At 37.5% G+C, this 16,873-nt stretch overlaps 1 protein-coding gene and 1 long non-coding RNA gene across 3 annotated transcripts; both read left to right on the forward strand.

Annotated features, from left to right (window-relative positions):
• Positions 1 to 77: 77 nt before the first annotated feature.
• On the forward strand, positions 78 to 3,876 carry LOC131539069 (probable polypeptide N-acetylgalactosaminyltransferase 8). Its single transcript, XM_058773379.1, has 11 exons — positions 78 to 270; positions 345 to 546; positions 619 to 785; positions 878 to 1,061; positions 1,298 to 1,495; positions 1,641 to 1,755; positions 2,345 to 2,530; positions 2,618 to 2,752; positions 2,863 to 2,958; positions 3,087 to 3,251; positions 3,349 to 3,876. The coding sequence occupies exons 1-11, from the start codon at positions 78 to 80 to the stop codon at positions 3,487 to 3,489; spliced, it is 1,782 nt and encodes a 593-aa protein (XP_058629362.1). The 3' UTR covers positions 3,490 to 3,876.
• A 5,439-nt stretch (positions 3,877 to 9,315) lies between these two features.
• LOC131539096 (uncharacterized) lies at positions 9,316 to 15,273 on the forward strand. Of its 2 annotated transcripts, none has more exons than XR_009270777.1 (4): positions 9,316 to 9,370; positions 13,531 to 13,577; positions 14,104 to 14,234; positions 14,334 to 15,273. It is a non-coding gene; the product is annotated as an uncharacterized LOC131539096 (long non-coding RNA). The 2 variants fall into 2 exon arrangements; XR_009270776.1 differs by lacking the exon at positions 9,316 to 9,370 and adding an exon at positions 13,029 to 13,106.
• Positions 15,274 to 16,873: the final 1,600 nt, after the last annotated feature.

Below are 16,873 nucleotides of genomic sequence, written 5' to 3' on the forward strand. Positions count from 1 at the left end.
AAGAAAAACGCCCTTCATCAGACCACAACCCTAAAAATGTCTTTCTACGATGATAGCCACACTCAAACATTCAAATCATGAGAATAAGCTGTGTGAAGACTTTGTTTCCAGTCTTGTCTGTTGCTGTGTTGTTTCTCTATATGAGCTTGATGAGGAAGGATATTCATACTCAAGAGAAGCAGCTCCACCAAGTCCAGCAGAACTTCTCGTTACACAGTGCACTTATCCTCAACAAGCTGGACAAACTGGACGCTCATTTAAATGCAGTGGGTGAGTTACTAATATATGTTTTTCTTCAGTGTTGTTTTAGATTTTGAATACTTGGTGAACACGAATTCTTGCAGAAGAGAGAAGCCTCAAAATGAGACACGAGAAGCCAGCAAAGAAGCTGTTCCCAAACTCAAATCTCTTCAAGCAATGGACTGTTGAACTTTCTGAGGATGACCAGAGGAAGGCTGAGGATCTCTTTCAGAAATACGGCTATAATGCCTTCCTCAGTGACCAGTTGCCTCTGGACCGGGAGCTGCCGGACACTCGAGACCACAGGTGAGTTTCAGTGGTTTATGGACACGCTCTGAAATTCAACATCTGTCTTGATGCATTCATCCATTTCTGCAGATGCATTGGCCGTGAATACCCCAAAAATCTGCCCACCCTCAGTGTGGTGCTGATTTATCTGGATGAGGCTCTCTCTGTCATTCAAAGAGCCATTTGCAGCATCATCAACAGAACTCCAGCCCACCTGCTCAAAGACATCATACTGGTGGACGACCACAGCACAAATGGTTTGTTTCTCTCAAAACCCCATCCAACACTAGTCTCAGATGCATATTGTGCACAAAATGAGCTATTAATTGTGGATATATCTCTTCTGCAGAAGATCTGAAAACACAGCTACATGTTTATGTCAGCTCCATCAATGAGAAGCACCCAGGCCTGGTGAAGACGGTGACCCATTCAGAGCAGAAAGGTCTTTCCCAGGCCAGAATCTCAGGGTGGAAGGCTGCCTCTGGGGATGTGGTTGCCATTTTGGACGCTCACATTGAGGTCCATGTCAAATGGTGTGAAACTGCTCAGTTGACTTTAGTATTTGGAAATACACTAAATATTTGCTCAACTAGATGCAATTTTTTGCTTTAAAGCAATATTGCATAACTGGTGTGAAGCAGTGTTGTTTTAGTATCATTTTATAATGTATTTATTCATATTTTATTACAAATAGTACATATAATATTTATGTCAGTACAGAAATGAACACAACGAAATCACATTTTCTCAAGTACTCTCTCTCTTTTAGGGCGGAGCCTCTGCTTGCACGTATCCAGGCTGACCGTACGCTGGTCCTGAGCCCCGTGTTTGATAAAGTCAATTACCATGACTTGCAAGTGACAAACTATTTCGCCTCTGCTCATGGTTTTGACTGGGCTCTCTGGTGCACGTACGTGGCATTCCCACAGAAGTGGTATGATCAAAACGATCCTTCACAGCCAGGAAAGTAAGTGTGTGTTGTGTTATACTGTGCCTAATTAATATTCTTGTTCTCAATATTCTTTCACACTGGCAGTCATGCTGTTGATGTGATGTTGCTAAATTCTGCTCTATTGAGTGTAAAAGATCCTTCTGCTCTGCCTGTTCTCCAGGAGTCCGTCTGTCATGGGAATACTCGTGGTTGATCGTCTGTTCTTTGGTGAGATTGGGACTCTGGATGGAGGGATGGAGGTGTACGGAGGAGAGAATGTTGAATTAGGAATACGGGTAATTCACATGCACCTAAAAACACGTTGAGGATTTTATATTATACTTTATATATATTATATTCAGTGTTGGGAAGGTTACTTTGGAAATGTAATAGGTTACAGATTACAAGTTACCCTGTTTAAAATGTAATAAGCAGTGTAACTTTTCAATTACTTTATGAAAGTAATGTAACTTATTACATTTGATTACTTTTTGATTACTTTTCTAAATTTCTAACATTTTCAACTGTTAATCATTTTGAAACATTTAAAGCAGGCAGGATTAACCTTACAGTAGTGCTCAACACTGATTACTGTCAAAATCCTTCATCACTTGAATTGAGATTTCATTCAATTAAGTAAGTACATCTTTATTTTGCGATAACAACTGGCTTGATGTACATTATCCCGCTTATTACACGGCTGCTTGCCACAAAAGTAAAAAATTAGAAACACTGACCTGAGTTGAAATATTTGAACGCAAAGCTTCCATGAAGAAAGCAGTTGCTAGCAAGCGGCAAGTTCAAACTAGACAAACATTTAAGGGATACGGTGCAGTCATACTATTTTTATTACACAACATTTTTCCTCCACATGTTTTGGCTCAGGTGTGGCTGTGTGGAGGAAGTATAGAGATTGTACCCTGCTCTAAAATTGCTCACATCGAGAGGGCACACAAACCATATGCAACTGATCTTAGCAATGTCATGAAGAGAAATGCCCTGAGAGTGGCAGAAGTTTGGATGGACGAATACAAGGAAAATGTGAACATTGCCTGGGGTCTTCCTATACAGGTAGGTCTAATTAAAGTTTCAGCCAATCAAATTATGGATTTTCAAGGCCAGTTCTAAGAGTACTTAGGTGTTGATTCTACCCCACAGAACCATGGGATAGACATTGGCGATGTATCGGAGAGAAAGAAACTGAGAGAGAGGCTGAAATGCAAGCCATTTAAATGGTATCTGGAAAATGTCTATCCTGAGTTAAATCTCATTAATTTATTAGCTTATGGAGTGGTGAGTGACATACAGTTCACTATGAATCAAGACAGTCCAAGAGATCAGTACAGAAAAAAATGTTGAAGTGTTGATGGTTTAATATAATCTCAATATTTCTATCAAAACAGCTGATTAATGATCTGCAAACAAGTTTATGTTTGGATAAGGGGCCACTTGAGGAGAACAATCCCATTTTATATCCATGTCATTTCATGGAATCACAGGTAACCTCTTCTCTTCTCTTCTCTTCTCTTCTCTTCTCTTCTCTTCTCTTCTCTTCTCTTCTCTTCTCTGCATTTTCAAACTGTATTTTTTGGGAATATTTGACACACTTCAGTTTCTCATCACACAGATATTTTACTATACAGCAAGTGGTGAGATATTTGTGCATCCCCTTCAGTCTTTTAAAAATGATCGGAGCCGCTGTCTAACTGATCCCGGCTCAGGCAGGTTTCCAGAGCTGTCCTGGTGTTCAGACACTGAAAAACCAAAACACATGTACTGGAACTTCAAACAGGTGAACAAATGATTAAACCACAAACATTTATAGAGTGCTGTGGTATATTACAATCTAAACATTGCTTGGAAAAGTTCATATTCTTGTTTGTTTTCAGGGACAGGCCATACAGAACAGAGAAACCAAACGCTGTCTGGAGATCAGCACTGACCAGACAGGAAAATATGAAAAGAATGTTTTTCTTCAGGACTGCAGAAACCAACACTGGAAGATACAGAATGTAATTCAGGACGTATGAAATGCAAGATATAATCAATCTATATAAACACAGATAACATGCTGGAGTGTTAGTGGTAAAAATGCGAATGCAGCTATGAACTCAAAGAGACTGTGTGAAAAATGTTCATGTTTCATACTAATCTACCCTATTCCTAATAGCCAGCTATAGGACATGTTGTCACAGAATGCCAATGTTTATGAAAAGAATAATTCATCCAAAAATTACAATTCTCTCATCATTTATTTAGCAGAATATCCAGACTGTTGTTTTCCATACAGCAAAAGTGAATTCGGTTAAAATATTGACTTCCGTCATATAGCACTCCTGGAGCATTTCAAATCCTTGTGGAGTTTTATGTTTTTTCATGTAACTACACTCTCAGAAATAAAGGTACAAACGCTGTCACTGGGGCGGTACCTTTTCAAAAGGTACATGTTTGTACCTAAAAGGTCCATTTCGGTACCTTAAAGATACACATTAGTTCTTAAAGTGTACATATTTGAACTTAATAGGTACAAAAGTGTACCTTTTAAAAAGGTACCGCCCCAGTGACAGCTTTTGTACCTTTATTTCTGAGAGTGTACCGTATAAATTCACGTCTAGGCTTTATCCTTTTTGTGAAATGTATGTTACATTTAATAAAGAAAGTGAATCAACATTGAAGCCGTTGCATGCAAATCTTCTGTCACAGTGACTGCATCATACTACACTTTTACACAATCACCACAAACATGACAGGACCAATGACAGAATAACTGAAAACAGAGGAAGGAAAACTCATTTAAATACATTGGGTGAGTTACTAATATACGGTATGTTCCTGCTCAAAGAGATCATACTGGTGGACAAAGTATTTCGCCTCTGCTCATGGTTATGGCTGAGCTCTCTGGTGCATGAGATTGGGACTTGGGATGGAGGTGGAGGAAAGAATGGTGAATTAGGAATACGGGTAATTCACATTCACATGCAAACATGTTGATCATTCTCCTAAATATTATACTATATTTACATAGTAGCTATGGTAAACTGTATTGAGTTTTTCCTCCACATGTTTTGGCTCAGGTGTGGCTGTGTAGAGGAAGTATAGAGATTGTACCCTGCTCTAAAATTGCTCACATCGAGAGGGAACACAAACCCTACATGCCTGATCTTAGCAATGTCATGAAAGGAAGGCAGAAGTTTAAATGGATCAATACAATAAAAAATGTTCACATAGCCTGGCATATTCCAGTACAGGTATCATGAAAGTAATCCACTTTTATCATCTATTGGACACATATGTAAAGAGGGTGATTAGCCTATTGATTAGCAGTAGTGAGGCATGGCAATTATTTCTTTTGTTGACGCATTAATTTAATGTTTTAACAGTCTGACTTGAAATTTGTCTACCAAACATTTGCAGATGGGAGTTTTACTTACTCAAACATGTTCTGAGGGCAGAAAGGAAAATGATTGGTTCACAGATTCAACCAATGAAATTGAAGCATAGGCGGGGTCAGGAAATTTGAAAGTGCGTGTGTGTGGAGGAGGGAATACATCAGACAGATACGTTACTGACGCTTCGTGGGAGGCATTTATAACAAGGTAAGTGAATTTACCATGTATTTTAATGAAACAAACAAACAAACAAAAAAAAAAACATCTCAAACCTTTAGTGAGATAATTAGCGAACAAAGATGCACAGAACAAATAGTATGCATTTTCATTAGACTGCTTCATCAGTCGATCGCACCAAAGCTGCTAATGAGGTAACTGGAGTAAAACATGCTTTTCCAATGCTACCGCGTTATCTGTGAAACCGATATGAGCGACAACATAACTAGTTCAAATCTCCGTGACATTTCATCAGTCAGTTAGCGTTAGCATTAGCATTAGTACTGCTCTCAGGGCAGAAGTACTCAATATTCATATTACTGTTCTTTTTACTGAACTATGCACTGTTCTCAGGGCAGGAGTACTCAATATTCATATTACTGTTCTTTTTACTGAACTATGCGCTGCTCTTGGGGCAGTAGTACTCAGTATTAATATCACTGTTATTTTTACTGAACTATGTGCTGCTCTCAGGGCAGGAGTACTCAATATTCATATTATTATTACTGAACTATGTGCTGCTCTCAGGGCAGGAGTACTCAGTAGGTCCCTATTACTGTTCTTTTTACTGAACTATGTGCTGCTCTCAGGGCAGGAGTACTCAATAGGTCCCTATTACTGTTCTTTTTACTGAACTATGTGCTGCTCTCAGGGCAGGAGTACTCAATATTCATATTATTATTACTGAACTATGTGCTGCTCTCAGGGCAGGAGTACTCAGTAGGTCCCTATTACTGTTCTTTTTACTGAACTATGTGCTGCTCTCAGGGCAGGAGTACTCAATAGGTCCCTATTACTGTTCTTTTTACTGAACTATGTGCTGCTCTCAGGGCAGGAGTACTCAATATTCATATTATTTTACTGAACTATGTGCTGCTCTCAGGGCAGGAGTACTCAATATTCATATTATTATTACTGAACTATGTGCTGCTCTCGGGCAGGAGTACTCAATAGGTCCCTATTACTGTTCTTTTTACTGAACTATGCTGCTCTCGGGCAGGAGTACTCAATAGGTCCCTATTACTGTTCTTTTTACTGAACTATGCGCTGCTCTTGGGGCAGGAGTATTCAATAGGTCCCTATTACTGTTCTTTTTACTGAACTATGCGCTGCTCTCGGGCAGGAGTACTCAATGGGTCCCTATTACTGTTCTTTTTACTGAACTATGTGCTGCTCTCAGGGCAGGAGTACTCAATAGGTCCCTATTACTGTTCTTTTTACTGAACTATGTGCTGCTCTCAGGGCAGGAGTACTCAATATTCATATTATTATTACTGAACTATGTGCTGCTCTCAGGGCAGGAGTACTCAATATTCATATTATTATTACTGAACTATGTGCTGCTCTCGGGGCAGGAGTACTCAATAGGTCCCTATTACTGTTCTTTTTACTGAACTATGCGCTGCTCTCGGGGCAGGAGTACTCAATAGGTCCCTATTACTGTTCTTTTTACTGAACTATGCGCTGCTCTTGGGGCAGGAGTATTCAATAGGTCCCTATTACTGTTCTTTTTACTGAACTATGCGCTGCTCTCGGGGCAGGAGTACTCAATGGGTCCCTATTACTGTTCTTTTTACTGAACTATGCGCTGCTCTTGTGGCAGAAGTACTCAATAGGTCCCTATTACTGTTCTTTTTACTGAACTATGTGCTGCTCTCAGGGCAGGAGTACTCAATAGGTCCCTATTACTGTTCTTTTTACTGAACTATGCGCTGCTCTTGGGGCAGGAGTACTTAATATTCATATTCCTGTTATTTTTACTGAACTATGTGCTGCTCTCAGGGCAGGAGTACTCAATAGGTCCCTATTACTGTTCTTTTTACTGAACTATGCGCTGCTCTTGGGGCAGGAGTACTCAATAGGTCCCTATTACTGTTCTTTTTACTGAACTATGCGCTGCTCTTGGGGCAGGAGTATTCAATAGGTCCCTATTACTATTCTTTTTACTGAACTATGCGCTGCTCTTGTGGCAGAAGTACTCAATAGGTCCCTATTACTGTTCTTTTTACTGAACTATGTGCTGCTCTCAGGGCAGGAGTACTCAATAGGTCCCTATTACTGTTCTTTTTACTGAACTATGTGCTGCTCTCAGGGCAGAAGTACTCAATAGGTCCCTATTACTATTCTTTTTACTGAACTATGCGCTGCTCTTGTGGCAGAAGTACTCAATAGGTCCCTATTACTGTTCTTTTTACTGAACTATGTGCTGCTCTCAGGGCAGGAGTACTCAATAGGTCCCTATTACTGTTCTTTTTACTAAACTATGTGCTGCTCTCAGGGCAGAAGTACTCAATAGGTCCCTATTACTCTTCTTTTTACTGAACTATGTGCTGCTCTCGGGGCAGAAGTACTCAATAGGTCCCTATTACTGTTCTTTTTACTGAACTATGTGGTGCTCTCAGGGCAGGAGTACTCAATAGGTCCCTATTACTGTTCTTTTTACTGAACTATGCGCTGCTCTTGGGGCAGGAGTACTCAATAGGTCCCTATTACTGTTCTTTTTACTGAACTATGCGCTGCTCTTGGGGCAGGAGTACTTAATATTCATATTCCTGTTATTTTTACTGAACTATGTGCTGCTCTCAGGGCAGGAGTACTCAATAGGTCCCTATTACTGTTCTTTTTACTGAACTATGCGCTGCTCTTGGGGCAGGAGTACTCAATAGGTCCCTATTACTGTTCTTTTTACTGAACTATGCGCTGCTCTTGGGGCAGGAGTACTCAATAGGTCCCTATTACTGTTCTTTTTACTGAACTATGCGCTGCTCTTGTGGCAGAAGTACTCAATAGGTCCCTATTACTGTTCTTTTTACTGAACTATGTGCTGCTCTCAGGGCAGGAGTACTCAATAGGTCCCTATTACTGTTCTTTTTACTGAACTATGTGTTGCTCTCAGGGCAGAAGTACTCAATAGGTCCCTATTACTGTTCTTTTTACTGAACTATGTGCTGCTCTCAGGGCAGGAGTACTCAATAGGTCCCTATTACTGTTCTTTTTACTGAACTATGCGCTGCTCTTGGGGCAGGAGTACTCAATAGGTCCCTATTACTGTTCTTTTTACTGAACTATGCGCTGCTCTTGGGGCAGGAGTACTTAATATTCATATTCCTGTTATTTTTAGTGAACTATGTGCTGCTCTCAGGGCAGGAGTATTCAATAGGTCCCTATTACTGTTCTTTTTACTGAACTATGCGCTGCTCTTGGGGCAGGAGTATTCAATAGGTCCCTATTACTATTCTTTTTACTGAACTATGCGCTGCTCTTGTGGCAGAAGTACTCAATAGGTCCCTATTACTGTTCTTTTTTACTGAACTATGTGCTGCTCTCAGGGCAGGAGTACTCAATAGGTCCCTATTACTGTTCTTTTTACTGAACTATGCACTGCTCTCAGGGCAGGAGTACTCAATAGGTCCCTATTACTGTTCTTTTTACTGAACTATGTGCTGCTCTCAGGGCAGGAGTACTCAGTATTAATATCACTGTTATTTTTACCGAACTATGTGCTGCTCTCCGGGCAGGAGTACTTAATATTCATATTATTTTTACTGAACTATGTGCTGCTCTCAGGGCAGGAGTACTCAATGTTCATATTACTGTCAACATGATCTCACAGAATTCTGTGTAATGTTCACGGACTTAATTAACCTCCGAATCTGTGGTGGCATCACGGAATCGCCGAAAATTCCGTGATGGGCTCACAGAAATGATACCAATGTAAGTCAGTGACAGGCATCAGCCGTGCTCCACGCACGGAAACCCTTAGCATCAATATGCCGACGCGATACTGGGAAATTTATCGTCATCATTATTGTTCAGAACTGGATAGGTTTAGGGTAGGGGTGGGGTCAGGTACTCCAGTGAAAGTATAACTGCATCGGAGTCACTCTTTTTACGTGGTCCGATGCAGCGCTGGTGTTGAACCAGTGAATCCGTGCATGGACCACGGCTGATGCCTTCTGTGAGCCCATCACAGAATTTTCGGCGATTCCGTGATGCCACCACAGATTCGGGGTTAATTAAGTCCGTGAACATTACACGGAATTCTGTGAGATCAGGTTGGGTATACAATAAGCAGAACATTGACACAATTCAAACTATATCCCTATCCACATCTCAAATGTTTGGCAGATGGGAGTTTTACTTAATCAAACATGTTCTGAGGGCAGAAAGGAAAATGATTGGTTCACAGATTCAACCAATGAAATTGAAGCAGAGGTGGGGTCAGGAAATTTGAACGTGCGTGTGTGTGGAGGAGGGAATACATCAGACAGATACGTTACGCTTCGTGGGAGGCATTTATAACAAGGTAAGTGAATTTACCATGTATTTTAATGAAACAAACAAACAAACAAACAAAAAAACCCCATCTCAAACCTTTAGTGAGATAATTAGCGAACAAAGATGCACAGAACAAATAGTATGCATTTTCATTAGACTGCTTCATCAGTCGATCGCACCAAAGCTGCTAATGAGGTAACTGGAGTAAAACATGCTTTTCCAATGCTACCGCGTTATCTGTGAAACCGATATGAGCGACAACATAACTAGTTCAAATCTCCGTGACATTTCATCAGTCAGTTAGCGTTAGCATTAGCATTAGTACTGCTCTCAGGGCAGAAGTACTCAATATTCATATTACTGTTCTTTTTACTGAACTATGCACTGTTCTCAGGGCAGGAGTACTCAATATTCATATTACTGTTCTTTTTACTGAACTATGCACTGTTCTCAGGGCAAGAGTACTCCATATTCATATTACTGTTCTTTTTACTGAACTATGCGCTGCTCTCAGGGCAGGAGTACTCAATAGGTCCCTATTAGTGTTCTTTTTACTGAACTATGCGCTGCTCTCAGGGCAGGAGTACTCAATAGGTCCCTATTAGTGTTCTTTTTACTGAACTATGTGCTGCTCTCAGGGCAGGAGTACTCAATAGGTCCCTATTACTGTTCTTTTTACTGAACTATGTGCTGCTCTCAGGGCAGGAGTACTCAATATTCATATTATTATTACTGAACTATGTGCTGCTCTCAGGGCAGGAGTACTCAATATTCATATTATTTTTTTACTGAACTATGCGCTGCTCTCGGGGCAGGAGTACTCAATATTAATATTACTGTTATTTTTACTGAACTATGCACTGCTCCCAGGGCAGGACTAACGTTACTCAATATTAATATTATTGTTATTTGTATTGAACTATGCACTCAATATTCATATTACTGTTATTTGTACTGAACTATGCGCTGCTCTCAGGCAGGCACGTGCAGAAGGTGGGGCTTTGGGGGCTCGAGCCCCTGCCCTTTTTCAAAATTATTCAAAAGTGCCCCTCTCAGACAAATAAAACAAGGTAAATAAAACAAAATGCATTTGAATTCTAATTAACATGACAATTTGAACAAAACAGTAACTAATCGCTCAAAATTCGGAATATTCCTGTTTATTTTCACATATCTGTCAATCTGAGGCGTTGCTATGGGTTTCGTGCGTTTTGCTCGACTGATATTCCACAGTCTGTTCAGAAACCGAGGCTCTGGAGCCATGGTTCTTTCAGTGAGTGCCTATGGGTCGATGGAAGGAAAAAATAAACTAAACAATATTTTAAACATTTTTCATCAATAATCAAAGCTAGTGTGTCGATTTAATTAAAAATCCACATATTATATATTTCAGAATACTACATAATTCATCAATGCCCGTTTGTCGTATAATACACCAACCAATCATGATCTGGCACGAGAAGTTCAAATACCTGAAGTGGAGCGGTTATTTTCTGTTCTTATTCATAAATTGGTTGAAAATTACATGGGACAGACTTATTTGTGGAGCGATCTGGATCCGTGGTTTGTCTCATTTTATAAATCACATTACATACAAATTACAAAATGTATGCTAAAAGCACTGCACAAAACCGTGCAGCGCTAAAACTCCAATAATGGTAATCAGTAGGCTATTCAATTCACTTATATTTATGTATGATATACACCGTTTACTATTTGATGAAACTATCATAGTTATTTAAGCCCAAGTGCCACCTACAGGCCTATCATGTGAAGTGTAGGCTGGCGAAATGGTGAGGTGAAAGGACTTTATTATATTACCATTTTTGATAATTATACAGCATTATGAAAGTGTCTTATGCTCATCAAGCCTGCATTTATTTGATCAAAAATACAGAAAAAAAACTGTAGCCTAATATTGTGAATGATTATTACAATTTAAAATAATGTTTTTCTATTTTAATATACATTTATACTATTTTAATAAAATCTAATTTATTTCTGTTATTCAAAGCTGAATTTTCAGCATCATTACTTCATTCTTCAATGCATGGTCCTTCAGAAATCATTCTAATACACTGATTTATTATCAATATTGGAAACAGTTGTGCTGCTTTTTTTTTTTTTTTTTTTATTGGAATCTGTGATACTTTTTTGGGGTTCATTGATAAATAAAAAGTTTAAAAGAACAGCATTTATTCAAAATAGAGATTTTTTTTCTAACAATGTCAATCTTTATCACTGTTTCTACCAATTTAACAAATCCTTGCTGAGTAAAAACTAATTTCTTAAAAAAATAATAATAATACTGACCTTTACTGAGCTATATTGTTACAAAAGTTATATTTTAAATAAATGCTGTTCTTATTTAATTTTTTATTCGTCAAAGAATCCTGAAAAAAGTATCACCGGATTTCAACATTGCTAATAAATCAGCATTGCATAAAATGCATTAAGTAAATAAGTAAAATTTTGATCAAATAAATGCAGGCTTGTTGACTATAAGTGACTTCTTGCAAAAATATAAAATAGTAATGTATCCAATCTTTTGACCTATAATTATTTTTTTCCTCATATTTCCTTTTTTACATTTGAGCCCCTGCCCCTGAGGAACTCTCTGCAATTCTCAATATTCATATTACTGTTCTTTTTACTGAACTACGTGCTGCTCTCAGGGCAGGAGTACTCAATATTCATATTACTGTTCTTTTTACTGAACTATGTGCTGCTCTCAGGGCAGGAGTACTCAATAGGTCCGTATTACTATTATTACTATTACTGTTATTTTTAGTGTACTATTCGCTACATTTATCAAAGTATTTCTGTATGACTATACTTTGCTTGGGCATTTAAGAATGACCTTAACTACATTTCAGATGCTGTGCAATAAGATTGGTCTGCTGGTTAGTCAGGTTATGCCACCCTGTCGCACAAAGTTACATGACTTTTTTGATGTGCATAGAGGAATTTATTTGCACATTATTTGCATTTACTCTTAATCACACAAGCCAAAAACCACCTCAGGCATTTTGTTTTATTTATTTATTTTTTCCTGGAGCCTCCCCAGTCGAGAGCATTGCACATTTTGAAAGTTTTTCTTATTCCTTAGATTACCTTGAGAGACTCTAGGAACAATTTTAAAACCCTTGGTTTAAACTAATCCTGTTCCTAGAGATCTACCTTCCTGCAAAGTTCAGCTTCAGCCATATGCCCTAAACACACTGCACGATTTTCGGCTGTCCCAGGCGAAAGATTGGCATCGTGAAACAATTGTGGCCAATCAGAAATCACCACGATTGCTTCACGAAGGCGGTCTTTCATCTGGGACAGCCTAAAATCGTGCAGTGTGTTTCAGGCTTTAATCAAACAAACAAGAACCAGCTAATTAAGCTCTTCAAGAGCACTTTACAGACAGGTGTTTGATCAGGATTGGAGCTGAACTCTGCAGGAAGGTAGATCTCCAGGAACAGGACTGGGCACTCCTGGTTTAAACTGTATGTAGCTGAAAATACAGTAGTCTAAGAAAAAATGATTATAACTGATTTGTTGAATATAACTTGCCAGCAAATAATAATAATAATAATAATAATGCTCTGTACCCATACTTTTATTTATTTATTTATTTATTTATATATAAATATATATATATATATATATATATATATATATATATATATATATATTTCAGGACAGAAAGACCAGAATTGGGAAGAAAAAAAAATATCTGGGCCATATTCCCTTTGTATCAGCAGCTTCCTGATGAGGTAAATTTAAAAAAAAGAAAAATAATTGGTTTCTATTACAATTCATATTTGTACAACTTTATTGACTTTTGCTAGGGTACTTTTTCCACGTTATAAGCTCTATGTTTTCTAGTAGTATTTCTTAGTAGATGTATAGAGAGTAGTATGGTAGAACTATTGCAATGAAGTGCAGATGGTTTACCAAAAACTATAGTGTACTGTATATTTGTTATCTTATTCAATATGCACTGGTAACTACACACATATAAGGTATCTGTTTTCTGTATATTATTCATAATTGTTTCTTTCTATAGTCCTGGAGAACTCACAAATGCACTGTAGATTCAACTACATTTTTTATTAATTTACATTTTCACATGCTTATAATGACAACAAACCTGTCATTGACTGTGACTGTTTCATGTAGTTTTTCTTCTCTTTGCAGAATAACATTCTTGAAAAAGCAGAAGCCATCATTGGTCCATACTTGGAGTAAGGGAATCTCTGGACTTTCTTTGTAAATTCCTCTAGATTTAGTTGAGAATCTTGTTGATATTTGAAGTGCCCATATTATTTTTTCTCCCAAATATTACTTTTCATGCATTGTAAAATAGCTGTTTGTAAATGTAAAAGGTCTGCAAAAGTTTAAAGATCAAATTTCATGACAAATAAAGTTTTGTCTCCTAAAAGTAAGAATTGATTCTGAACTGCTGTGCTGAAGTGAGTGTCAGAAACTCCAGTCTCACTTCCTGTTAGCAATTACCTGTTAGGTTTGTCTGCATAATGCCAGCCTATGGACTTCATTGGCTGTCCCTCAAACGTCTACTCTAATTTGCCCTCAATCACTGTAGTTATAGCTGAGGCCAGAGCACAGTAGGCTCTAGGAATGGCAGTGTTTAAGGATGTATTACTTGTCATTTAAGAAATTGTCACATTTGAGGAAGTTGAAAATCAGATTTTTATCTTTGATCTTATGATTTTACTAGTAATTATGTTTGTTTACATTGCTACATTTCAGATGCTGTGAAGTGAGCTGGTCAGTAATGTAATGTTCCTGGTATGCAAGTTTGCTCCACAAAATAAATTGGTCCAGGAAATATATGAAAATGAGGATGTTCATGATTCCATATCCTAAACTAAACCCTTCAGGTAAAATACATTTGTTTTAATTTTTTTAAATTAAATTCTTATTTTTTCATGACTATCAGTGTAAATTGAAACCAGATTCTTTATGCATTTCAAATGCAGGAAGACGTTGCAAACACATCTGGAGACTTTGAGAAGATATCTGGCAAGCCAACCTATGGCCTGGTTTAAAGGGAGCACATTCAAACTACAGCAGTTTAATGATACACCTGCTATAACTTTTTGTTGTGAAATGTTCCTGTGGATTATACATGCATTTAATTCTCTGGATTTGTTTGTAATTGTATAAAAATGGAAAGAAGTCATAATTATACTTGATTATTTTATTGTAATATTGGACCTGTAAACTGATTATTTTCAATGAAAATTTCTTTCATTTTGTTCTTACACAAACAATTGAATTGACATTGAATTAAACAACATTAACAGCACGGAGAAGAAGAAAAAACTAACTATTTTGGCTATTTTTTACATTACAAGCGCAACTGCAATAGACTATGAGAACATTAAGTGGTTGCACATACTGTAGATTGACACTGGGATCTTTTGCAATCACATTTAACACAAGTCAACTCACAAAAATAACACAAGTCAACTCTGTGACAGAAGACCTATCAGATGGTAATTGTTTCTCATGTGAACATATGTAAAAATGTATTTACTCATGGATTTGATGCTTTTTTCACAGTGGAGAAGCAAGATGTGTGATCATATGAACCTAGAAATGCACTGCTGACATGGCCAATCGCATGGTTGTCTGCTATAAATAAATAAAATGGCATATGCTTGGAATAATAAATAAATTTAAATGTAATATACTATTCATTATTTATTTAAATCTCTGGTTTAAAAATAGGAAAATAGACCCACTATAGTTTAAATAGTTTTCTTAAATTTTATCTCTCAAAATGATGGGTGTCATTAAAAATGTGGAGATTAGCAGAAATGCGTTGCAACCTCTTATTTACATGAGGTAAACAAAGCTGCTTGGTTTACATTTTTATGTATGTACTTGTAGGGTTATACATATTTTAAAGTTGTATTGTATACCTGTTACTGCCATAATAATGACCCATTTCAAATGTTTACATGCATTCTGGTCTTTTTGTTCTTAACAGCACTCAATTGTTGTGGTGGAGCAGTTATGAAATATTGTTCTTGTAAATACTTTCTAGCATTTCAGTATTTTTTTCAGTAATATGCATGCAAAGTACAACAGTTAGTATATCATGTTAAACGGTGGTCAAAAGGATTTAAACAGTTAGTTTTGAATCTATTTCTTCTTCTCAGAGATGTGGATTCGGACAGCAATTAAATTACCACATGACTTTATTAATTCGGCCAGGGATTTTTACAGGGATGGTGGGAGAAAAACACTGACATTCTGGATTCGGATGGCAATAAAATCACAGACTAACCCCTGTAAATGCTGAAAATCGCTTACGTCCCCATGAGAACCAATTACCATCCAAATCTGGCTATTATGTGCTTTTATCAGGTGGAACCAAACATACACCATTTTCATACATCTCTTGCACCATTTTGGACTCGGCAGCATCAGATGCCTCTTCAGTGGTAGCTCCTTTGATTTGTCGAATTTCTGCCAGCTCGTCCAGGTAACTGAAGAATAAAATAAAAGATCAATCAATAATACAGTAATTGTTTACTGATTTATAAATGTAATGATTTAAAAAAAAAAAAAATTTAATACCCTTAAAAATATGCATACATTTACTAGACTAAAACTAGTAAAAATAAACAGGAAGGTTATGCAAAATATCAATACTATATAAAAAAAATGAATTATATACTGTATGTATATATATATATATATATATATATATATATATCTACGCAGTGTAGAATACAATGTATATTATGGGACAACTTGCTTCAGTTTTACAACAGTCAAGAATGGCCAGGGAGCTAACAGCCATGTTTACTGAATGTTCTTCATGCTTGATATAATGTGTTGTTTAAAAGAATGAACAATGGTTAGATCATAGAGGATAGCACATAGTATACTAAAAATAACAGTAACACTGACCTATTGAGTACTCCTGCCCTGAGAGCAGCGCATAGTTCAGAGAAAATAACAATAATATGAATATTGAGTACTGCCCTTAGAGCAGCGCATATTACACTAAAAATAACAGTAATAGGGACCTATTGAGTACTCCTGCCCCGAGAGCAACGCATAGTTCAGTTAAAAGAACAGTAATATGAATATTGAGTACTCCTGCCCTGAGAGCAGCACATAGTTCAGTAAAAATAATATGAATATTAAGTACTCCTGCCCTGAGAGCAGCACATAGTTCAGTAAAAATAATATGAATGTTGAATACTCCTGCCCTGAGAGCAGCACATAGTTCAGTAAAAAGAACAGTAATAGGGACCTATTGAGTACTCCTGCCCTGAGAGCAGCGCATAGTTCAGTAAAAAGAACAGTAATATGAATATTAAGTACTCCTGCCCTGAGAGCAGCACATAGTTCAGTAAAAATAACAGTGATATTAATACTGAGTACTCCTGCCCCAAGAGCAGCGCATAGTTCAGTAAAAAGAACAGTAATCAACCTGATCTCACAGAATTCCGTGTAATGTTCACGGACTTAATTAACCCCGAATCTGTGGTGGCATCAC

The sequence above is a fragment of the Onychostoma macrolepis genome, chromosome 04 (genome assembly GCF_012432095.1).
Source record: "Onychostoma macrolepis isolate SWU-2019 chromosome 04, ASM1243209v1, whole genome shotgun sequence".
NCBI classification, from domain to species: Eukaryota; Metazoa; Chordata; class Actinopteri; order Cypriniformes; family Cyprinidae; genus Onychostoma; species Onychostoma macrolepis.